General features: G+C 36.8%; 1 protein-coding gene across 1 annotated transcript; it reads right to left on the bottom strand.

Annotated features, from left to right (window-relative positions):
• Positions 1-1,160: 1,160 nt before the first annotated feature.
• WDR92 (WD repeat domain 92) lies at positions 1,161-25,643 on the bottom strand. The gene is made up of 8 exons (XM_012646499.1): positions 25,370-25,643; positions 17,941-18,041; positions 15,525-15,655; positions 12,304-12,405; positions 8,614-8,729; positions 7,773-7,907; positions 5,475-5,572; positions 1,161-1,670 (listed from the first exon to the last, which is right to left on the bottom strand). The coding sequence occupies exons 1-8, from the start codon at positions 25,550-25,552 to the stop codon at positions 1,463-1,465; spliced, it is 1,074 nt and encodes a 357-aa protein (XP_012501953.1). The 5' UTR covers positions 25,553-25,643; the 3' UTR covers positions 1,161-1,462.
• Between the last annotated feature and the right edge of the window lie 248 nt (positions 25,644-25,891).

Here is a 25,891-nt window from a genome sequence, read left to right as displayed (position 1 = left end):
AGTATAAAGAAATCTGAGGAATATGATAACAAATTTATTTTGCATATATTTTCCTTTGTAAGGATGCCCAACAGTAGATATATAATGAAAAAAACTATGTCTAAATAAACTTACTAGAACAGTCAACGAATATAAAACAAACACTAAGTGATAGCATTTTAGCATCGTTTCACTGGCAGCATATCATACCAGCATATCATCAGTGGTATTAGATAATCTTATAATCTATGACATCTTAGATTTAATGCAATGCAGGATTTATTGTTCTTGACTTAAACCTTTCTAATTATACCACCAAATACAAGTGTTCTAAGAGAGATTTTTATAAATTTTCCATTTTTTCTTTGAAAATTGAAAAAAAACCCAGCAGGGATAAGCTTTAAGTTCAATTTAATTTTTACTTTTATAATTCTGTCCACAGCATTGTTATATAAAACAATTTAGAAACTGAAAAAGGTTGATTTTCTGGACTTAATATTCCAAACAAATGACTCTCCATGAACCCCTGAAATCACATAAATTTTACATATTATGAAAGTTTTAGGTGGCTCTGCTCTCTTGAACGGAAGTGGGGGGAGAATAGGTTTAATAAAAGTGTGATTAAGTCAATACTTCTAAAGCTAAAGATACGAGAAACAGAGTGAATGAAGAAGTACGTATTAAACATTTATAAAGCAAAATGAAGTCATGGTGTTGACTTTATTACTACTGTTAACAGAATCAGAGCTTCCATAGATTTCAAAAACATAAGTTTATTCACAAAATACATTAAAAAGATTTGACAAAAAATACTACAAACCCCCCCCAGTCTTGTACATCTCACCACCACTTACCACAATCAGTAACCAAAAGTCTCACCAATTCCTCTATTTTAAGTAAAAAAGAGGTCTTTGTAAATCATAGTATTTTGTTTTATGAACAATGAAATTGCTGAAAACAGTTACCCAAATCTAGTCCAACAGTGCCATTTTGGTGTTTTATAAAATAATATTCTGTATAGAAAATTACTGACACTCAAATCTCTCAGAATGTATTTATGAAGGTTAACACACAGTAGTTTTTCCAAGGGATACTATTTTAAACCAAATGAAGTGATTCCTACCACAACATTATAAACACTAAAACACAAGTGTAAAAGATAAAACATAGAACTTCGGGGATGCAGAATGAATTTGAAATATATTTAAATATAAGCAATTATTGACTTTGTATTTGAAATGGCAGGGAGAGGACAAGAGCCTGCCCTGGAGACAGTGGTGTCCACGCATAGCAGCAAGCCAGCGTCCAGTCAGGTCAGCGAACACACCCTGGGAGAAGCTGGAAGCTAGCCTGCAGGTTTGCATCTGGGGCCTTTTTTCATCAGCCAAATCCAACTTTGTTCAATGAAGGTTACAGGATCTCAGAACATATCTTAAGTTCTATGAGTGTTCCTCTGGAAGGTTTCAAGTCCAAAGTCTTCAGATCAAATTTTATGGAGTTTTGTAACAATCAGTACTCTTACCGTTTGGTCAAATGAACTACAGAGGCAGAGACCCCTTTTATCTGGACTCCAGTCCAAACTTGAAATGGGCTGGGTAGACAACGTAACATTCTGCAGAAGGCTGACGGAACCCGCAACTCCCATCTCCACTCCCTCGGAATCTTTCTTCGACCGCTGAACAGGGTACTCGCTGAAAACAAGATCAAAGAGGTAAGAGGACGTAAATCTTAGCATTTACCATTTTATTTCTATACATATACCTCAATGGCTCTATTTTTATTTCTCAGTTCATTACTGGAACTAATAAATACTTAAACAATCTTTCTAATATTGAATTGTATGCCAATAAAGAGACATGATTTCAACCTCAACCCTATCCCCCCAACACCTCATAAAGAAGGGTTAGCTCTACTAATACTAAAAACTTCTAAATATCATTTCTGTTCAGCATGTATTGTATTTTCTATTCTAATATGGAAGTTTTAGGTTGATTTAGCATTCTTTAATAAATTTACTTGGTGCTTTTGAGAATCCTTTGTTGTAATTTTTCTCTATATTCAGGTTGCTGGACTCCACAGGCAAACACAATGCGCAAAGGCAATAGCTGTAAGTAGCATTTGAAGAACCTCGTCCAAACATTTCTAGAATGGAGAACTGACACCAGTTTCTAACCCTAGAGCTCCATTATATATATTATATATATAATCCTCCACGCCTAAGGACCTTTGTGTACCATTTCTATGGGAAGGCACCACTGGGTGGATTTTTTAGATCTAAACATTATTGCTTCAAAAAAAGAAAAAAGTGATTCTGAGAACATTTGTTTTTTTTTTTTTTCAGCTAAAAATATAAATTTATAAAGTCAGAAGAGCTGAAGGTTAACAACTCATAAATATGACTTTGTCTAGATTTGAGAGGGGGAAAAATGAAACATCGCTCCCCCTATGGAGATTGTGTTCCTAGTGAAATACAGAGGTATTCCTCCTCAGAAGGCCTTTTAAAACCTATTAAGTATCAATTATGACATTACCTCTATTTCATAAATGCTAATAAAGGCCAAGAGCTTAAGCGATACAAAACAAATGATAGGCAGAGCAAAAGTGAAGGAAGCTATAGGTAGATAACCTACTATTCTCTCTTCAACTATCCTTTTAGACCTTACAAATTATTTCAATTAAAAGGAATAAAACATTCAGGTGAATAAATAATTTAAATACAGACGTTTTTCATATGTCTCTTGGTAAAGACTGCAGTAATTTAGTATTTAAAAGATAAAGACTTTTTAAAATCCTCCATATTATTTATTTAAGTTTTAAAAGCATATGTGTGTGTGTTTCAAATAATCAAAAAAAGTTGGGGTCTATTCATTCAAAAAAAAAGACCATTTTGAATAACCAGATGAATTCCTTGAGGAACTCTTGGTTAAATGCTCAATATATTTTTACAATTTAATCGCATTACTACCAAGGCAGATTGGCAAATGGAAATAAAGCTAAATATCATTTTACTTAAACCAACTCCCTTTGCTGGTAGAATACTTGACAGCAAAGCTCCAAACCAATTGGAAGATTAGACTAGACCTCTGTTACAGTAAAGATTAAAGTTCAGGCCGAGCACAGTGGCTCACGCCTGTAATCCTAGCACTCTGGGAGGCCGAGGCGGGTGGATCGCTCAAGGTCAGGAGTTCAAGACCAGCCTGAGCGAGAGCGAGACCCCCGGTTCTACTAAAAAATAGAAAGAAATGATCTGGACAACTAAAAATATATATATAGAGAAAAAATTAGCCGGGCATGGTGGTGTGGCGCATGCCTGTGGTCCCAGCTACTCGGGAGGCTGAGGCAGAAGGATTGCTTGAGCCCAGGAGTTTGAGGTTGCTGTGAGCTAGGCTGACCCCACGGCACTCACTCTAGCCTGGGCAACAAAGCGAAACTCTGTCTCAAAAAAAAAAAAAGATTAAAGTTCACACTGAGATACAGGTCAAGTTTCTAATTGCATACAGACTCAACTTTGCTGATATAATTAAATCCATTATAGTCAAATTCTAGCTGCAAACGTGTTTGCATGACACATGGGATATAAATCCATGTGTGGATTACAAAGAAAACTGGGACTAGTTCTTCGAGTAGGCAGCCTAAAGTTTGATCATCAAGTAAAATAGTGATGTGGGACTGGCAGAGCCTCTGTGGTGGGGTCTAGGGTGGAAGAATCAGGAAGCCCAACAGGCAAAGGTGCCGGGTGGAGAAACTGCCAAACGATCTATCTGCCCTATATTCTCCCAGAACTCCCAGAACTTTTCTGCTGTTTTTCTCCTCACAGAAACCACATCGTTTTGATCTAAAGCATTCACTCTCCGTTTTTTGCCAGCTATATCCCTGAATATAGTACTTTACCAAGTACTTTCCAATTGTAGCCCTGTTTTTCAGAATCCCTTCCAGCTTCTATGAACAAAAGGAGCTAACAGGCTGGGCACGGAGGCTCACACCTGTAATCCTAGCACTGTGGGAGGCCGAGGTGGGAGGATCACTTGTAGTCAGGAGTTTGAGACCAGCATCAGCAAGAGCAGACCCCGTCTCTCCAAAAAATAGAATAATTAGCCGGGTGTGGTGTCGTTCACCTATAGTCCCGGCTACTTGTGAGGCTGAGGCAGGAGGATCGCTTGAGCCTGGGAGTTTGAGGTTGTTGTGAGCTATAATGACCCCACTATACTCTAGCCCTGGCAACAGAGCAAGACCCCATCTCAAAAAAATAAGATAAAATAAGCTAATAGGGAAGGATTTTGTAAATGTGAAAGTCCCAGACATATTGAAGATGATGTTTTTCTTCTTGTATTATTAATCAAACTTAGTTTTTAAAATATCCTTCATTCATGGGCTTGTGTTATTTTTTTTTCCTGGTGATGTTTATGGAAAGATTTCATTTTTTCCCTCCAAGTATACATTGCTTAGCTAATAAAGGATTCAAAAACACACCATTAACTCCTAATTTTTTTTTTTTTTTTTTTAGACAGAGTCTCACTCTGTTTGTTGCCCGGGCTAGAGTGCCGTGGCGTCAGCCTAGCTCACAGCAACCTCAAACTCCTGGGCTCAAGCAATCCTACTGCCTCAGCCTCCCGAGTAGCTGGGACTACAGGCATGCACCACCATGCCCGGCTAATTTTTTCTATATATTTTTAGCTGTCCAATTAATTTCTTTGTATTTTTAGTAGAGACGGGGTCTCGCTCTTGCTCGGGCTGGTCTCGAACTCCTGAGCTCAAACGATCCGCCCGCCTCGGCCTCCCAGAGTGCTAGGATTACAGGCGTGAGCCACCGCGCCCGGCCTTAACTCCTAATTTTTTATCAGACCTTTTAAATGAGCAGCTGACCTAGTATCTATCACATTAGGGCCCCCGGGATTCACTGAGTTCAGCAGCGTATGGTAACAACTCTCACCGTAGCTCACCCTGCCCGGGTATGCAGAAAGCAAGCTCAAGGACAGTGTCTTTCCTGGAGACCAGTCAGCAGTGCCGGGCTCTGTTTGGTTCTATCACAGTGACGTTATCTGATTTTAGGCAAGTGAATTATCAGGATCTAAAACTAAGAATTCCAATCCTTTCCTATCTTCTAGAGGTAGTGTTCTAATGACTAGAAGACAATATTTGATAAATGTCTTGGGCCAACTTTTTCATACTTAAACTAGCAAAAACTGTAATTTCAAATCTATGAAAAAAACTGTTCCTAGGCTACTCTAATGGATATAGCAGACAAAACTAAAATGACAAATATATTTAGTGTGCCAAAAAAAGGTTAATATTTACTAAGTATAAAATAGGTACATTAGTAAAAAAAAAAAAAAAAAAGCTTAGAAAACAATAGTTACATAACACCATGAAATTTAAAATCATATCAAAATGAACGAAGTCAAAGCAGGAAAAAAAAGACAAAAAAGTTCAATCTAATCCTACTTTACACCCACAAGGAACCGAAAACGGAGCAGTGTGCACCGGGAGAGACTTACTACTTCCAGAGATGAAGGCTGCCGGCGCCTCCAGCTGTCAGAAAGAGCTCTCTGTTCTGCGGCAGGTGTCGGACCTGCCATACAGTAGATTTATGAGCCTAAATAGGACGAGAGGTACACAACTGGTTTATACGCTAAATGGGACCCTGGAAGAGAAACCCCACAAACAAAAAATTTTCACTACAATTTCAACTGTTATCAAAGCAAAGTTATTTTCGGCACATCTCTTTATAGTGGCTCCAGAGATTTACAGGACCCCATAAGAAATTAGAAAAGCAACATTTTTCTTTATTGCCTTACAAAACAAAGTTCTACCAATTTAAATAAAAAGAAAGGTATTAGATTAACAGTCCATTTAATTTTATTGTACCATATAAATTATAACAATAGATTGTATACATTTAAATATTCTAGTTCATTCTAAAGGGAAAAAACACTTGAAATACAAAAATAAATACTTCTTCCTAAGGGGAGAAAAAGTATAGACTGATATTTTTTTTTTTTAAAAAAAAGACTTTAGCTTTTAGAACAATTTTAGATTCACAGCAAAACTGAGCAGAAAATATAGAGAGGTCCCATTTACAGATTGAATTTTTTAACCTACAGCTGCCAGAGCCTTATCTTGCCATTTGACTTGTCCAGTCTTCAAAATAAGGAAGGACTTCAAAATAATGAGGACTTATAGACAGTATGTACAGTCATAATAAGCCAAGGCCTTCATCAGTCACAGTAAACTAAAAAACAGGCAACTGGAAGGTTAGCAGTTTGTTAGCACCTCAACAACAGCCAGTAAATCCCCCTTGGCAGTGCTTTCTTCACTGTGGGGGAACTTGGGGGGGTAGAGAGAGAGAGAGAGAGAGAGAGAGAGAGAGAGATGTAGGGAGAGAAAGGAAGAAGGAGATAATGACATCTGCTTTGTAGAAGCGGTAGGGCTGGCTAACACAGCACACGTCACATTTTAGTGAGTGAATTGTCTTGACATTTGATTTTAATAGTCTTTTGAGAGAATTACCATTAGCAGATAAAACCACATATCTCAAAACACACATTTTAAGTGTGTGAGAGTCCCCAAGTGATCAAATTCAAGCTGTTGAAAATTTGTTTTGTAGCTTCAACATCTCTTTTTCTTTTAGAAGTTGAGAAAAACACAAAAAGCAAGAGAGAAAATGACCTCTTTAAATATATCAGAGTTATTTATTTGACATAGTTAGCAATAACAGGATTAACTAAATATAACGAAAAAATTTTGGAGATGACATTGTTATTTATAGATGAGAAATATGTTGCACATTATATATGAAACAATTTAGTCAAGCGTTATATGTTGTTGATGCTTAATATATTCTGAAATGACAAAGGTAAAACAATATTATAATTTAGAGCTACCTGTTAAGAATTTAGTACATCAGGCAGTGACAGTGATTTACACATAATAATAATAATAAAATGAGACAAAATAGAAAAGTTTGAGAAATCCTACTGAATCCACAGTGGAGGGAGAGGGAGCAAGGGAATAAATTCTTATTTCCTGAGCAACTTGTACATTTTAATCTTATGGAAACTATGAATCTGTAACGGATCTTTCTTTCTTTCTTTCTATACCTGAGGAATCTCAGAGTCACAATTCCAACCCATCTCCTGTAAATGACAGGATGTCTCAGCATGAATTTTATATAATCCTCCATTCCAGACATTATCTTTTTTTCTTGAACCATTATTTTCCCTTTGCCCTGCTTTTCTCATTTATTCTTCTAATGCTGTAATACCATGTTTCCCTCTCAGCTACCTCAAATACAAAGTACAAATAAACACATAAATAAATAAACATTATTGAACACATACTTTGTACTAATCACAGCAATCATTGTTTAAAATAATTTCATTTAATATAGCAAACTGGGATATAAAATAAAATATGAAATGATATATATAGAGATATATATTTTGACAGTATATAATTAGATATTAATACAAATATCATATATTTATTAGAAAACACCAGGCTGGGTTTTGTCAATCAAATTTCTAACATCAGCTAGGTTTCTTGTGATTGCTCCTAAACTACAAAATAAGATTCCTAGCTAACTGAGAGTTTTATTATAATAAAGAAGTCTAAGGTTGATAAACTTTAGGAAAGTACTCTTTGCACAGAAAAACTTGTCAAGATCCCACGATAATATATCAAAAATAGCTCCCTTCACATAAAGACCTGGAAGGAACCTTGGTGACTAATTCTATTTATTAGTCTTAAACAAGCTATCATTCCTCTTCATGGAAAGACATTTTCCATATATTTACCTTTTCTGAAACAGAGGCAAAGCCTTTGGTTGGATGCTGTGTTCTCATGTCAAAAACGTGAAACTTTCCTTCCAGAGATGTGGCTACTAACTTATTCATACTTATGTCTTTTCTGTCAAATTCCAAGCTACACACCTGAAGATAGAGAATATTTATTATTGATAATCTCACCATTATAACTCAGGAGGCTCTTTTAAACTATGTAAAACAGCTTTAAAATGATCAGATACTGTGAAAGCACTTAAACAATCATTTTATCTTTTGCATCAATACATCAAATACTGTTCCTGTAAAAAAAAAAAATTCTTCGCCATTAATAAGATCAACCAAACAAACCATCTCGGGTTCCCACGCTCAGTGGATGCATTTGGAAAGCCATCATTTAACCTTTGACGTGATTTAATACAGTGACGTCAAGGCTGGCTTTAGAAAACAAGAGGGAACCACATTCTTCACTAAAGGTGCACAACTCAGGAACCAAAAACCTGAGGGTACGAGGGGAGATAATTACTATTTTGGGCTTTCTGTTATTAGCAGACAAAAGGCCTCTTACTTGCTCTTTGTGATATCATACTGCATGGCCCACAGGGGTCCACAGACGGGCCTCAGGGACTGGTGATTCCCTAGGCATTGTACATACCACATGTGGGTGTGTGTTCACTTTCTGAAGAGAGGATCCGTGATTTTCATTAGTTTCCCAAAGGCGTTTGGCTCCAAAAGGTTAAGAACCATTGGGAGAGGGGTTGATTGAGATGAGCTAATAGAAGTGCTTTCCTGTAGTAGCTCAGAGGTGGATGGAAACATGCTCAGAGAAACCAAAAAGCATCAGAATGTACATTACCCCATTTTTTATGTTTGTCTCCCACCGCAATGACATATTTCTGAGATCAAACAGCTTGATATCCCCATTGTCATAGCCAGCACAAACAACACGTTCCTCTTGATTATAAGCATTGCCTGAAAATCAAGATACAACATTTCATATCCTATAAATGCTAATTTGAAGGCTGCTAAAAAAACATCTTATGAAACTATACATATAACTTACACCATTTATTTATTTATTTTTGTTTGTTTCTCCTTTTTTTCTTTTGTTTTTTCCATATCTAGAGCACATATAACCTATACCAAATGAGATTTTAAAAATCACATTGAGTGGAATCCCATTTTATTAATTCTGACAGGACATCAAGATTATTAATTCGGTATCTATTATTTTTTTAAAAAGAAAGCTCATTCACCGAAATTCTATACTAAAGGGGTATGTGAAAGTGTCCACCAGATTCTAAATTGAAAGAAAATGCTCTCTCTGCAAAGACTAGCAGGCCAACTACAGTTCAAACATAGCAGGGTTTGCGAGGATAAATACACTACGCTTCTGTTGCTTCCCTTGGCAGTAACTAAATCTGAATGCAAATAGAAGCTACTTTAAAACTTAGGTATTTTGCAAAATGTTCTGGTGTGATCCCGCCTTTGCAAGGAAATATGAAGTAAGCTGCAGCACACTGTGCTACATATCTTTAGTAGTATGGATGATCATACCTGAAGTATGGGATGCAGGGATTTTTCCCGAGTCCCTCTTGCTGAGGAAAGAGTGCTAAGTAAGAATGAGGCCCCTGCCACTGCGCTAGGCTATCTGGGCATCTTACCCCAATGCCCTCATGCTCCACTGCCTCCAGCTTCCTCTTTCTCATAAACTATAGCCCCGCACATCCACCCTGGGCTCCACCTACATGGCAAAGCAGCGTCTTAAATTCATGATGTCCCAAACTGACCTCACCATCTTCCCTTACAAACCATCCCACCCCTTGAGGAACTTTTTCAAGTAATAACATCATTCACCCCACAAGCACCCTCAAAACTCAGTCATCTTGGACATAATCCTCTCCCTTGTTATTCATATCCAAAAAGTTGCCAAATTCTATGTATTCTGCCACAATATTATGTTTTGACTCATCAGCTCTGTTCTGTTCTCAATGCTTCTAACCTATGTCTTACCTGGAAGATTGAAAAGAGCTCCTGAACTCACATCCCCTGTGCCACTCATCTCTCCCCATTACACACCACCAGGTAATTCTCCTGAAGCTCAGATCACATTTCTTCCTTGCAAAAACCTTTCCAGGCTTACAACTACCTCTAGACCATTCAAACACCTCTGGCTGCAGTACTGAGACATCTCTAAGGCTATTCCTATCATTATTCCATTCTCTATACAGTTGGCCTCCATATTCATGGGTTCTGTATCCACCGTTTCAAACAACGATGGATTCAAAATATTTGAAAAAAATTTGCATCTGTACTGAACATGTACAAACTTTTTCGTCTTATCATTATTCCCTAAACAATGTGACTATCTGCATAGCATTTACATTGCATTAAGTATTATAAGTAATCTAGAGATGATTTACAGTATATGGAAGGATATATGTAGGTTATATGCAAATACTATGCCATTTTATTTTTTTATTTATTATGTTGATATTTTTGACTTCTTCTAGGGCATGAAGCAGATACTATGCCATTTTATACAAGGGATCTGAACATCCACGGATTTTAATATCCACGGGAGGTCCTGGAAGCAATCCCTCACAGATACCAAGGGACAACTGTACTTTCTTGAGCACTTTCAAATTATTCCTTATGCTTGAAATATTCTCCCAGTTTCAGTGGTTGAAATCCTATGTATCGTTGATCTGAGTTCAAAATGCTCTTCCTCTCCAGCTGTCTCTTCCTCTGGATTCCCTCTGCATTTATCCATGCCTCTTGTGACCTATCACTCCTATCTTGTATTATAACTAACACAGATATCATGCCTTCTTTACTACATTGTAAGCTTCCTAAGGCTAAAATATGAGTCTGTTTCATGTTTGCATGCCCACAGTACTTTGTACATTCTTAGAATTCATAAAAAATTTGTCAAACCAATGGACAAATTTTTTTTTACTTAATGCCCTATATTTTAAATAGAAATTATGTCCCTGAGATCAATGATGTAAAAGCTTTAATAGATCTAAAAATAATTACTTTTTAATTATGATACCAATTTAAAAAGTATCATTCTAAATACTAATCCTGAAATTTCTTCCCAAAGTGTACATATCTTAAGTTTATATTATTGCTCATAGTATACAAAGACATAGTAATTCCTGTACAACAATTTCTTTGAAAAATTGGCAATATAAAACTTTCCTCTGATTAAGTAACAGTCCCATTTAAACATAAAATAAAAAGTTAACACCATCCAAGGGATGGACACACTTGAAACTCGGACTTGGGGCGGGGGGGCAAGGGCAACATACGTAACCTAAACATCTGTACCCCCATAATATGCTGAAATAAAAAAAAAAAGAAAAAAAAAGTTAAATAGTTCATGTATACATTAACACATTGACTGCCACACTAGAAAAAACAATTTTTTCCTTGGGGCCATGATGTTTTATTACGAAAATAGAATAAAAACATCGGGGAAAAAAGATCCTTTCTAATTTAATGAAAAATTTGTTATTTTTTATTGTTTTCTGTGCATCAGTTATATGCAACTTGAAAAATAGTTCTCTCGGCTCCCAAGGTGAAGAGATTCATGAGTTACATATGCTTCACAAGGCCCCAGGCTCAAAACTAGCATGAGTTAAATATAACTCACATGGCAGTTAATGTGTTAAATCCCACTTCTAATACCTGTTGTCTACACAGGCTTATACTAAGAAAAAGGGGAAAGAAAACAGAGGTTTAAAACTAAGTATTTCAGGTGATGGATAGTCTAAAAGCCCTGACTTGACCATTACACACACAATTTATGCCTGTAATGAAATTGCACTTGTGCCCTCCCCACTAAAAAAAAAAAAAAACAAACCCACAACTAATTATGGCCTATATCTTTTAGTAGCAAAAATTAATTTAATTTCAATGCTAAGAAAGAGATTCAAGGGCAAATATCAGTCCTACAAAATCAATATTCATTTTAAGTATATTAACAAAGGAACAAAGTTATCAAATTTGTAAGAAATAATTTTATAATGGCAAACTATTTTGCAGAAAATAAACATACTCTGTGTCAAGTGTAATACAAGATTTGTTACATTACCATTTGCATTTGAGGCTCTGCTTAGCCCCATTAATGCATTTGATTCTAAACTAAGTCAGTATTATCTAATTAAACAGAAGCACATAATAATAAATATTTTTGAGCACTTAATCTAAGTACAATTCTCAGCACGTTACATGTATTAACTCATTGAATACTCGTAACAACACTATTAAGTAAATTCTATTATTAGTTCCATTTTATGAACGAAGCAACCAAGGAACAGAGAACTCTAGTTACTTGCCCCAGGCCACACACCCAGTAAGTGGCAGGTGAGGATTCAAACCCAGGTTCTAGAGGCTGACATTAACCACCACATATACTTGCCTCAATAAACTGTCAGAATAATCCACAAAACAGACTATAAAGAAACTATCAGAAATTTCTTGAAGCACCATGCTTTTTACCATCTAATACTTCAAATACAAGAATTCTTCAGTAATTTACCAAATGCCACAGTCCAACAGTCTCTCTTGTTTTCTCCTTGTACAGGTTCCATGTTAGCAACAGGATCATCTTTTTGCCTTGGGTCCCACACCTTCACAGTTCCTGTCATGAATAAAAGTGAGTTGGCAAAATTCAATAGTGCATCTGATTTCTAATTGGGTAAGTTGTATTTGATAGCAGAGATATAACCCATATGTTACTGTCTGACTTGATTTCTAAATTAATAGACAGAACAGCCAACAACTGTTCCTAAGTTATCTACAAGTTATGCATGATGGCAAACACAAATGTTATGTAATTCAAAACATGAGCCTAAAACTGTTATTTATTAGGAATAAATTTTATTATTTTTTTCCTACTACCCATATAACCATTGGCATAAATAAACTCTAATTTTGAATTAATAGTTTCTTACATGGCATTCTAGAATATTATTTCATATACCACTAAGTTTAATTTTCCTGTGGCAATAGTATAGAAATATTAAATAAAATTAACAAAAAATTCTTCTCAGTTTAATCGCAACCCCTTTGTTTTAATTCATGCTGCAAGACTACTAACTAAATGGTTCACTACCTAGGAGAAATGCAAATGCATTTAATAAAATGCCTAAAAGGCAAGTACCTCAGAGAGACTAGGAAAAGAACAAAAAATCCTTAAAAGGACTAATAACCCAGGAAAGATGGAGGTATCACACTAGATTTATCTCCAGGGATAAAATAAAGTTGATCATTAAAAAGAATGCTTTAATGGCTAGGGGCAATGACTCATGCCTGTAAATCCTAGCACTTTGGGAAGAGGCCAAGGTGGCAGGATCACTAGAGGCCAGGAGTTCAAGATCAGCCTGAGCAACATAGCAAGACCTTGTCTCTACAAAATTTTTTTTTTTTGAGACAGAGTCTCACTCTGTTGCCCTGGCTAGAGTGAGTGCCGTGGCGTTAGCCTAGCTCACAGCAACCTCAAACTCCTGGGCTCAAGCGATCCTCCTGCCTCAGCCTCCGGAGTAGCTGGGACTATAGGCATGCGCCACCATGCCCAGCTAATTTTTTCTATCTATATATTTTTTAGTTGTCCAGATCATTACTTTCTATTTTTTAGTAGAGACAGGGTCTCTCTCTTGTTCAGGCTGGTCTCGAACTCCTGACTTTAAGCAATCCACCCGCCTCGGCCTCCCAGAGTGCTAGGATTACAGGCGTGAGCCACCACGTCCAGCCTTTTTCTTTTTTCTTTTTTTTTGAGATAGAGTTTCATTCTGTTGCCCCCGCTAGAGTGCCGTGGCGTCAGCCTAGCTCACAGCAACCTCCAACCCCTGGGCTCAAGCAATCCTACTTACTGCCTCAGCCTCCTGAATAGCTGGGACTACAAGCATGCACCACCATGCCTGGCTAATTTTTTTTTTATATATTTTTCTATTTTTAGTAGAGACGGGTCTTGCTCTTGCTCAGGCTGGTCTCAAACTCCTGACCTTGAGCAATCCTCCTGCCTCAGGCTCCCAGAGTGCTAGGATTACAGGGGTGAGCCACTGTGCCCGGCCTCTAAAAATTTTTTTAAAAATTAGCTGGACATGGTGGTGTGTGACTCTAGTAGTCCCAGCTACTCGGGAGGATAAGGCAGGAGGACCACTTGAGCCCACGAGTTTGAGGTTGCAGTGAGCTATGATGATGCCACTGCACTCTAGCCGAGGCAAGAGCAGAAGACTCTGTCTTCAGAAAAAAAAAAAAAGCTGCTTTAAGAAGAAAAAAATTTCCCATGAATGTAATAAAAGGTTATTATCTTACTCTACAGGATTTATACAAATTGACAATATTTGCAGTAACTTTGCAATAGTTAAATGAGCAAAGAACATAAACAGACAATTCATAAAACAAAATTAACTAGTAAACAAACATAGAAAGAAGTTACTATAAGTTGTAATGGAATGCCATTTTTATCTACAAAAATAAGGGGAGGGAAAGAGAAAAATCAATGCTGGCAGAATGGAAATCTACTTCATCCATTGTGGCTGACAGTATAAATAGGTACTTTGGAAGGTTTGCCAATAAATTTTAAGAATCATAAAATATGTTTATTCCAAAAGAGTTGCAAACATGACAATACTCATTTTTTCATTATTTTTAAGCCACTATCCCAAAACAATAAACAAAAAACTTAAAGCAAACTGAATGCTTATTAACAGGGGCATGGTTAAGTATAGCCATATGATGGATTATTTATATAGTCATTAAAATGATAATTATGAAAACTATATGGAAACAGCAACAGTTACATATGACAAAACACTAAATGAAAAAGATACAAAATCATATTCATACTGATAACTATGCAAAATTACACATAAGACAGAAAGGAAAAAAAAATCTAATTAGCTGGACACCACCATGTCCAGCTAATTTTTTAGAAAATTTTGTAGATGCCGGGCACAGTGGCTCACCCCTGTAATCCTAGCACTCTGGGAGCCTGAGGTGGTAGATTGTTACTTTTTCTTCTATATTCCATATTGCTTTTATGATTGAAAAAAATAAGTGACTTCTAAAACACAGCTGCTTTTTGAGTACTTATTAGAAAATTACATCTCACTTTTCTTTTAAAACAATTTCCTTATGGTCTTGAGCAGCCATTAAAAAACTAGCCAAATCATTTAAGGTACCAAATCTCTCACGTACCCCTCATGAAGCAATGAAAATTCTGACTCTGTGAAGAGTCATTCAGAATGGCTTTGGACACCAGAAACCCTCTCTTGTTGGTTACTGCAGGATAGAGGAGCTGAGTTGGTGCCCTTGGAACTCTCTATAATGCTCAGTGGATGGATCACAGAACTTCAATTTTCAACCAGCTGTCAATATGACAATTTTCACAAGTACTAATTCTGCCTTTTAAAAAAAGAAAATGAAAAGCTGCCACCCACATTATATCATCATCTGCCTCAAAAACCTGTAAAGACATTTTAAATCCTTCAAGGTTTGGAGGAAACCATCATTGTTAGTAGCTGAATTAGCTCAACACTAAAATAGTAACTGCTATGCCTCTATCTCAAAATACCCAAAAGCCTAAAACAAGTGAGGGATGTGCAATCAAATTTGCCATTAAAAAAGCAGCACCAAGATTGTTAGATTTAGGTGGTCAAGGCAACCGAAAGGGATTTTTATGTAGAGAGGATGTACTGTTGCATAGAGGTTTCCATTAAAAAATTTTTTAAAAATACACAGAATACATTGACTCACCATCTCGGCTGCCAGTCACAATTTCAGGTGCTCCTTCTCCGATTCCTAGCCCACCTATACCATCTACGGTATTTATAATTTCTTTATGGCCCTTTACAGAATACACTGGCGTCTCTGGAGCTTCCAAATTCCTAAACAACAAACACAGCTTCTTACTTACACCGCATGTCCCAGACATTTAAGTCCGCCACTAAAATTTAAGCATGTAAATATTTAGATTTTTTGTTTAAAAATAAGTTTTACTATGAAGATAATTTATACATCTACTTCTAAATTTTTCTCTCCACTTCAGCTTCTTTCAAGCCCTCAATGAGAAATGTCAATATTCAACTTGGAATTCAAATTCCTGAGCCCACTTTACTTACTGTTCTTCAAAGATGATCTACCAAGAACCTCCACCTATGAATCACCAGGTGTGCTTGTTAACACATGCAGATTCACCGGCTCTTCCCCAGACATAATGAATCAGAATCTCAGATGGGTCCCCAAATCTGCTATTTGTACACTGATATCTAACCACTGCTTTAAATATAGAGTAAATTCAAAGTGATTTGGAATTCTTCTAAAGTAGGCCTTGGTAGTTTGATTTTGAGACCTTTTTAAAAGATAAAATATGAGTAGTGTTGACTTTGTATGCATTTCTTCCTTTATAATGTATTATTTTCCCACTGAATTCCATACTGATTTTCATCTAGTGACATATTTTTCAATGTATCATCATAGTGGTCACAATAAATATTACTTCCAGCCTGGCTGAAATTTGTCTAATTCAAGGATTTATTTAGTAAAGTCTCACTAATCAAAAATTTGAGATATTTCAACCTAGTTTAGAGATGATGTTTATCTTTTTATCTTCATTATGAAAGAATCAAGAAAATAAACAGGATTGTGGTTCTACTTAAAAGAACTGTCTTACTATGTTTAGACTTTAAAAGATTACCTTTTTTTAACATGAAATTACACGATGTGTCAATGAAAATAAGTTGGTAATATATGCACTATACTAGGAAAATGTATTAGGAGGATGGTCAACCGTTATATTTGTTGCATATTCTTGCACTGAAATATATCTATTAAAAAAAATAATATTCAGGCCAGGTGCTGGTGGCTCACATCTGTAATCCTAGAAGTCTGGGAGGCTGAGGTCGGAGAATCGCTAGAGGTTAAGAGTTTGACAGCAGCCTGAGCAAGAGCGAGACTCCATCTGCACAAAAAATAGAAAAATTAGCCAGGCGTGGTGGTGCATGCCTGTAGTCCCAGCTACTCGGGAGGCTGATGCAGGAGGATCATTTGAATCCAGGAGTTTGAGGTTGCATTGAGCTATGATGACACCATTGCACTCTAGCCAGATAACAGAGTAAGACTCTTGTCTCAAAAAACAAAACAAAAAACACCCCATTTAGACTGGCCTCTCTCTCAATGTCTCTGAAAGTATATGATATAGCATGTAAAATCTAATGAATAAATGCTAATTTAATTATTAAGCAGTTAAAGCAAGGAAAAATTAAAATAGCTTCATTCTGTTTTATATTATGGTTCTAAGATAAATATGTCAAAGTAATTTAATTATAAAGTAGCAGATTCTAAGTGAGAATCAAGAAAGGCATATTAGAAAACATAACATAGGGAAAATAGTTTTCCTAGAACTTTCTAGAACACTACTGTATACTTTAAAGGTTAAAATAGTAGATTTTCTTGGAAAGTAATTAAGAGGAATTTCAATTCATTCAACTCTATGAAGAAATAACTAGATAAAACATGAAAATTAAAGGCATCTGGCACAATTGTGATTTGCTCATTCAAAACAGGTTTACTTGATTTGTTCAACAGATGTTTTCCTAAAAAGTTGTGCTTAGATGTTAGTTAAAGCATTAAAAAACAAACTAAATGAATTGGGAGTTCTACATTAAAAAATTAAAACCAACAAAAACTCAGTGTATCACTCTGTAATGCCAAATCTCTTGTTGAAATGTAAACAATTAATATCTCATTTTTCAGTTATACATATGCATTTTTATATATTGTATCCTTAAAGGTGGAGGGAGAACAGACCTTTATTTACATGGCATTAAATGCTAAATGGCATGTGTAAAAATAAGTATTGATAATATTATCCAAAATATCTAAAGAAAAATAGGTTAGTATTTTTTTAATTTTTCTTTTTCTTTTTAAATATTTATTATCTTTTCCATTTATTATTTTTAACCTAGTGAGCATGAAGTAATATAGGTCAGTATTTTAAAATGGATTTTGAATATGAAATCTAGAAATATATATTAAAAGAATTCTCATATTTTAATAGTTAAAATTGAACATGGAAAGAAACATTTTAAAATTTGAACTCTTTCAGAAGATGAGTAATATGACTATCAAATTGCTTATCTCATCTATCTGAATACTGATTAAATAATCTTACCATATGTGAAGGTTTCCATCAAAATCTCCAGTAGCTAAATATCGCTGCTGTAAAGATGCTGCACCAAATGTTCCACATTTAATGGGTTTGGCCTTTTCAATCTTGATAGAAGGGAGGAAGAGAAGATATGTTATTTATGTAAGCAGATATTTATAATCTATAATATTTATGGCTCTATTATGGGATTTAAATGACACATAATATGAAAAGCAAGTAAAACATTTTCTGATAAAAATGTTCACAATTTTCCTTTAGGCATTTTTCTATAGTTTAAAAGTATATAGTTGTCAAAAAAAATTTAATTTGGCTTTCCTCTCATCTCACTAATGAGACACTCAAAAGCCGACAAGTCTATCATCTCCATTGGTTTGCAAATATGAAAGTTTCAGCATGTAATGTGATATTCTTTAAGATCCTCAATAGAAACAAGAGCATAATGAAGATATTATTCTTTCCAGATGGCTACAGGAACAAAAATGTTTATGAGTCTTTTATAGTTTTCCCTGCCGAACCTTATAAACTGAAGATGCTTATGTCCTACTTTCTCTGAGACCTTTTCAATGCATAGAGATTTGTAAACCTGTGTGTACCAAAGTATGGATTAGCCAATCTTCTGGGGTTTATATAATTTTAAAAGGTACTGTTCCAAGTATTGCATATAATCACATTAGTAAAACAACCACATACCAATGCACTATTTTAAGATACGGGGCTTATGAAAATCAGGTGTAGAAGACTTTACAGCCAAAAAGGTCCTTGGAAATGATCTAATACAATACCCTCCTGTCACAGAAGAAGATTGAAGTCTAGAGCTTACAGATTTGCCCAACTCATGCAACTTTCATATTTTAATGAGTTGCTATTACATGCAAGCCACTGAACACACACACACACACACACACACACACACACACACACACACAGGTTTGTGTCAATACCAGGCAGACCACACTACACTGTCCTTTGACTTGATTCCTTTCACTTAACAGTCAATATCAGAATAAATTTTTTTCCCCTCTGCAGGGTTTTCCAGTTTCCAGGGCATCTCCCCTTGCAACCCTTCCGCTCCTCGGCCAACCTTCAGCCCTCCCAAGTTGGCCTCTTTCAGATAATTTTAAAAATAATTTACCTGCAACTTTCAATGTTTAGCTGGGCATTTCCATATACGGTATAAGATTCACATACTATAAGGTATACACAGCAATTTTCAAAAAAGAACATAAAATTCACTTATCATAAGCTGAACTTTTTTTTCTGACTCAAAAGATACTATATGGAATAGGGCTTTGGAAACTCGCAGATCGTTGAACTTTCTTATTGTTAGGGATCTGGATAAGTTAGCAGTTACTATGTAGACAGGTCTAAAAATAAAGCACTCACAGCCTCCTTGGAATTGTCTAGAAAATGAAATCAGCCATCTATAGTAACATGATTGTAAAAGACCATATTGATGAGAAGCACAGAACTACAGAAAGTTTTTCTTTTTGATGTATAGGTTGTCTGAGATGTCATCAATTACTCACTGTATCAGAAAATTAATAGTCATTTATTTCAGTTATTTTTCCAATTTTATGAAAAAGAATATCTTAAAATGGGGCAACATGGAGAATCAAAATTTTGTCAATTTAACAGTTTCCAACTCCAGACCATTTACATTCTCCCCACTTTTCCCCTCTCCCCAAATAAAAGAACCTGAAATAATATTAATACATTAATAGTGGTAAAATACTTAATCACTATTAGGTCACAATTTCTATGGTTAAATCAATTCAGCATTCCAACCTATGCCACCTGGTGTAACAGCTACCTGGCCCTCCCTCCCCTTTGTCTCACAGCAGGCCTGGGCCTCGCCCAGCTCTCAACCATGGAGAATGGCGTCCATGTTTGGAGGCAGAGGGTGAAGGCAGGCCTCTGAGGGAAGAGGCAGGGCGTCCTGATGGATAAGAATATGGTACCGGGAGACTTAGGGGACTAGGAGATGCAGGGGAGTTTTATCATTTACTGATTCAATCCTCTGCGAAAATTCTCAGAGAAGCACTGGGAAGACTGGTTGCCTATTTTCTTCTCTGCCACCAGCTAAAGCATTTTGCTGCCCATAACCCCACTGCTATCACCAGGAACCTCTGGCAAGGGGGCTTCTCTTCTTCCTGGGCCATGGAAGACGTAAAAGCTAACCTTCACTTTTCAGTTCCTCAGTAAGCACCCAGCTCTTCTAAGATTTCACCGCTGGTAATAAAAAATTGGAAGCAAAACTTTCTTCCCTGTTAGTCCTTTAGCAACTTCTGCCTTTAGACTCTTCAGAATAGAGAATCTCAAACTGTGCTCCTGGAACACACTGATCTTCTGGTACTAACCAGAAAAAGTTCACCAAAAACAGAAGTCAATAGATATGTTTTTCTCAAATTTTTAAGTTTTCTTCAAATAATTGTCTTAGCTTGCCTGTTAGAAAATACTAGCAAATGAATACCAGTCAGAAAACCTGGAAATGAGGGTTTTAAAAAATTGTATGGTTACTTCTTGTGATGTAAAGATCAGAATATATATAATCAGATTTTTTATGCTGAAAAACTCTTCCTTGTGCAGAAATGAAACTGACTACTCCAATTTTCATCATGCTCCCAAAACAGCAGTATGATGTGCAGATTCTGAGACCCGCACACATCTGAGAATCGCTACCTTCGAAGGAAAGAAACCAAACTGAGAACCAGCCTATTACATGATAGTCCCCATACTAGATATTTGCACATTTGTCATTGTGTGGATTCTCAGAATGTGTCTTCATTACAAACATAAAATAAAGATGTAAAAGGTATATGCATTTAGAGGCACAGATGCACGGGAGTAGAAAGGCCTATGGTCTACAAAATGTACAAAGCTCTTTGAAATCTGGCCTTGCCTGTCTCTCTGACTCCATTTCCTGCTTCTCTTCTCTCTTCTAACTCCAGCCACACCACTCAGCTTTCTTTTTGTTCTTTAGACTCACACAGGTCTTTTCCATCTCAGAGCATTAGCATTTGTGGTTACCACTTCCCAGGCCTCCATCGTCCTCATTCGGATTTCAGTTCAAATGCCATATCCTCAGAGGCCTTCCCTGCCCCTCCAATCTGAAGTGGAACTCCCAAATCGCTATCACTTGTCCTATTTAATCTTCTTTATTGCACTTATCAACATTATTTTATTCATTCAATTATTGATATCCTCCCTTTCTAGAATATGAGCACCATGAGAACAAGCCTTTATCTATTAATCATTTGTTTAACATAGAAGGTGCTCAGCATTTGTTGAATGAACGTATAAATGAACATCTATGAATCGCTCAGCCCTAGTGCTGGGGAGAGCGAAACCAGTGCTGGAGTTCACTTTCCTTCTTGTCTCTTTTCTTCCACCACGTTTTCACATGCCAGGGCTCTGATGAACACAGTCCAGTTTCCAGTGTCATTTACATGTGATCATGAAAATAGCTTTCATATATTGAACACCTACATATCATACTGTTCTAGATGTTCTTCCAGACTAGACCATCCCTGCTCTAATACATACAACACTGCAAACTGTTTGGAACTCCACTTTGAAGATAAGGAAACAGGTTCAGTGGACTGAGTGACTTGTCTAAGGTCCCATGAGACAGGTAGACTTGAAGCTTTTTCTACTAAACTAGGCTGCCTCCAGGCCCGTGTGTAAATCTATTAAACAAACACTTTATTATGTAGCCCTTCTGTAAATCTGAGTGTCATTAGAAGTACCAAAGAAATGTTCCATTTCTGAAATGGACTGGTGAGGTAAATGGTACAGGCATGAATTAAACCTACTTTGATTTCTGTCCCTTAGTTTTTACCTTTATCTCCTATCTTTACAAGATATGAATAGATGGTATTATGCTTCCCTCATGTTCTCTTTTCTCTTCTTATATCAAAGAAACATAGATATTTAGATATTTATAGATACTAGTGGTATCTTGTACAAGAATCAAATTAAACTCAAAATATAAGACATTAAACTCAAATGTTTTAACACCTTATCATTTGTGTTCAGTGAGGACTGTACTTTGATCAGAAGGGCTGAACTTTGCTGGCAGATGGACTTATAAAAGCTGGGTTTTTTCTTTCCTCAGACATTGATGGAAATTATAACAGCAGCTAAATTAAAAGAAGACACTACTAAAGCTAAATTTTTATAGTTCACAAAAAAGGGGTCCCTCTCTGCCCCTGTTAAATATTTTATCTATGGAAAAAAAAAGATGAAAAGAATTCAGTGGTAACTTAAAAATTTTCTTGCTAGAAAACTGGTTAAAAAAATGAAGATCTATTTTGCAAAAATTGCTCCACAAAGAAAAATAATATATAACAATTTTTGTTATATGATACTGAAAATGACCATCAATGATGGCTGTACGTGATTTAGCTCTTAGTTTTCTTTACTACAATAAGAAGTTAACAAGATTAAAGAAGCCCACGATCAATAATTCCTGTGAGAGCTATTTTTGTTCTGTATGCGGGTGGGTCTAGTACAGCTTGTCAGTATCTCCTCCTCCACATCCTGGCACTACTTAATTAACACTAAAAGAGTTAGTCAACCAAATGCTAACAAGCAGTGAATGCAGTAGCACAGGGGCTAAAAAAGCAGAATTTTATCAGCTTATTACTAATTTTCACAGTATAAACATCTACAATGGTGATTCCATTTTTCAGGATCGTCCCTAGTCCATATGGTATCTTTGTGCCAATTAGAAAAAAGTTGCCCTGTATAGGCTGATGAAGTCTCACACACGTAAGGCTTGATGAAGGAGAGATTTCAGCTCCCACCTGAACACTCAGCCAGACACCTTTGTGTGGTGCAACAAACTGCTCAACTGTACACGGAGGCCCTGCCTGCCATTCCCTATCTATACTTTTAGCAACGTGATAAGGAAGCAACATCAACACAATAATCTCCTTCCTTTATACCTTTTTTCCTTAGACGCATGGGCTTTGGAGCACATGACTCGGGGTGGTTCTATAATGATAAATCAAGTTTGCAAGTTTGTTTCCTAATATTTTAATAAATAATCCATCTAGCCTAATGGTTCTCAACCTTGGCCTCATAAAGATCACCTGGCAGAAATTTTAAAAAATACTGATGTTCGGGCCTTACTCTAGTCTAGATGGAGCTAAGTACCACTGTGTCAGAATTTCTAGGGGTGGGAACAAGGCATTAATATTTTAGTGCATACACACACAAAAACAACAGCAATAAAATACATTTACGTGATCACGATGCACTGTGTAAGGGGTGAGAATCACTGAACCTCTATTTAATCTATATTCCTTTCCATTGCATCATCACAGCCAAATACAATGTAAATTCTTAAATGTATTTTTGTATCTGTTTTTCCCTCTTTTTAGGAGAATGGACTCAGCCTTCATGTATCTTTGGTCCTTTTTTAACACAGTACCTTGGTATGTTCTCAGTAGATAATTGATGGTAGAAAAAAAGACCCAAAGGACCCAGGTGAAAATACAAAAGGTGGTTGGTTATTCCTGGAATTGAGATTATGGGCGATATTTTCTCTTTTTTTCCTATCTGTATTTTCTAAATGTTCTATCATGAACATATATTACTTTTGCTAAAAAACAAAATTATTTTTTAAAAAGTGCTAGAATTCTACAGAATCTCTACAACAGACGAAGAGCACTATTTTACTTGGTGGAATAGTGTATTCCTGAAATGTGTACAACTAATATATTCCATCATAAAACACAAACCTACAGATGCCCTCTTGTTGACCTTCAATTGGCATTTGTTTCTAATATTCCACCTTTGTTCAAACCCCTGATCCCAAGTTGATTAATGATTAAAAAACCAATATTTAATTTCCCAAGTTATATGCTATTTACAGACATACATTCACTCATTCTTTTAACACATAATTTATTGAGTGGCTGCTCCTTACAAATCACACTAAAGAAAGGCATTGTCCTTACTCTCCAGGAGCTTACAATCTAATTAGTGATAAACAAAGGGACAAGATGTATATTTCTGGCACAGATAGTAAGTACTATAGGAATGTAACGTAAAGAAAAATTACTTTGTGTAAGAATCAGGAAGGACGTCATATATCAGATAATCTGAACTGAACATTAGAATAGCAACAGGTGACTGGGAGGTAAGTGATGAAAAACATAAGGAAAGGTAGAAAAGAATAGGCTGTTTGGAAACACTGAGTGGCTGGCTAAAGAAAACAAACTGAATAAGAAAAGGAGCATTCAGGGAAATTTAAAGTGGGATAGGCCCTTACACACCTTCTATTCTAGGCTTACCTATCTAAATTGTATTCATCTCTTATCTACCAGTTTAACCTTTATCTCCTCCAAGTGGAGTCTCTCTATGGCTTTTGATCCCTTGGAGTTCTCAACCTTCCCAGCACTTGTAATTGATTACAACCCTGAACACCTGATCATGACCATTTTTTCAGGCAACCCAAATCAAGACATTTTAAAAACTATAAACACCTGTAAAAATGCTAGCTATTATCATTTCCTTTAATTCTTTCACTACTGATCTTTACAAAACCTGTAAATCTGATCTTGCCACATCCTGCTTAAAGTTTGTCAATGATGTCCCAGTTTTCTTAGAAAAAAGGCATAAATCCTTTAAATGTCCGACAGATCGTCCAATGTCTGGTTCCTGCTTACCCCTCTAGTTTTTTTAAGGAGATAAACTTTCTCCCATTACTGAGCTTTCGCACATGCTGTTTCCTCTGGAAACCTCATACTCTGCTCCTAGTTTGGCCTAGTTAGCTTCTACTTACCCCAGCTCTGTTTTTACTCTCACAGAACCGTGTTCCTTTCTGTTAACAACTCATCTCGGTTTGTATTTATGCATCGTTGGTTTGTTTATTGAACTGATTATCTCTCCCACTAGAAAACTCCATGAGATCGGCGACATTGCCATTCCTATGACTGGGAGTACAGGCACTCAGCTGATACATGTCGAAAGAATTAATGTGTCAGGTTGTCACTACATTGCGGGCATCCTGCTGCCTGCTCTGTCTCTGCTTGTATGAGAAGGCATTTACTAACATGGGCATACTAACAAGACTCTGCACAAACAATTGCGGAATGCCCAAAAGGTCCTCGAATCGAGACACAAAAATTTAACTTCACTTCCCAGAAACCTCGCGCGGGACTGCGCTGGGGGTGGCAGGAGAAAGGGGCCGGCAGGGCGCGGAGGAACTAGCCCGCGGATGAGAATTCAGAACTCGAAAATAAGGTTTTAAATCGGAAGCATTCCTCAATCTGCGATCAGCTTCTCTGGTCCCGCGCAGCTCAAGCTATGCTTTTAGGGAATGCTGGACGAAGGCTTTGGCAGAGGAATGCAGACCCCCGGATCCACACTCGCCCCCAACGGCAGTCCAGATACTGGAACTGTGTCGTCTCGACCCGACACCCACCTCTCGAAGCAGCTTCAGGTCCCCTTGCTGGATCTCGTACAGCTGAATGACGCCGGTGCCCCGCGCGAAGTTGCCCATGGTCACAAATTTGGCACTGCAGGGCACCCACTTACAGTCAAACACCGTGTAGTTGAGGCCCTTCTGGATATGGGCGATGATCTGAGGCTTCTCGAAGGCCGACATGGTCCAGCCGATTTCACCTCCGGCAACCGCCCCTCCCAGACCCCGACAAAACACCAACCTGGAAACCAAACTCCAAACGTTAGAGACAGTTTGACCCTCCCGCTTTCCGTATTCTAACCCCAGTCGCCCTAACAAGTTGGATTTAGTTAACTCCGATAATGCCAGATGCGCTCCTGGGAGCGCAAAGATGTTTATTCACAGAGGGCACCAATTCACTTATCGCCTCTTTACCCACTGCCTTTCTCACACGTACATATTCGGGATTGCAAAAGGCTTTGGCTGTGAGTTCGCGGCGGAAGGAAGACCATCGGAATCAGGCATATTTTAGGATATCCCGCA

The sequence above is a fragment of the Propithecus coquereli genome, unplaced genomic scaffold (assembly GCF_000956105.1).
Source record: "Propithecus coquereli isolate 6110/MARCELLA unplaced genomic scaffold, Pcoq_1.0 Scaffold243, whole genome shotgun sequence".
Lineage (NCBI taxonomy): Eukaryota > Metazoa > Chordata > Mammalia > Primates > Indriidae > Propithecus > Propithecus coquereli.
The sequence above is the reverse complement of the archived record's forward strand: the minus strand, read 5'-3'. Positions and strand labels throughout refer to the sequence as shown.

What these genes read in the sequence shown, in the direction of transcription:
- WDR92 (XM_012646499.1), bottom strand. Translation starts at nt 25,552, where the DNA reads ATGTCGGCCTTCGAGAAGCCTCAGATCATCGCCCATATCCAGAAGGGC. An exon ending in CTGTTGGACTGTGGCATTTG is followed by an intron (nt 8,730 to 12,303) that starts GTAAATTACTGA and finishes CTTGATTTTCAG; the next exon opens with GCAATGCTTATAATCAAGAG. An exon ending in AGACAAACATAAAAAATGGG is followed by an intron (nt 7,908 to 8,613) that starts GTAATGTACATT and finishes CTCTATCTTCAG; the next exon opens with GTGTGTAGCTTGGAATTTGA.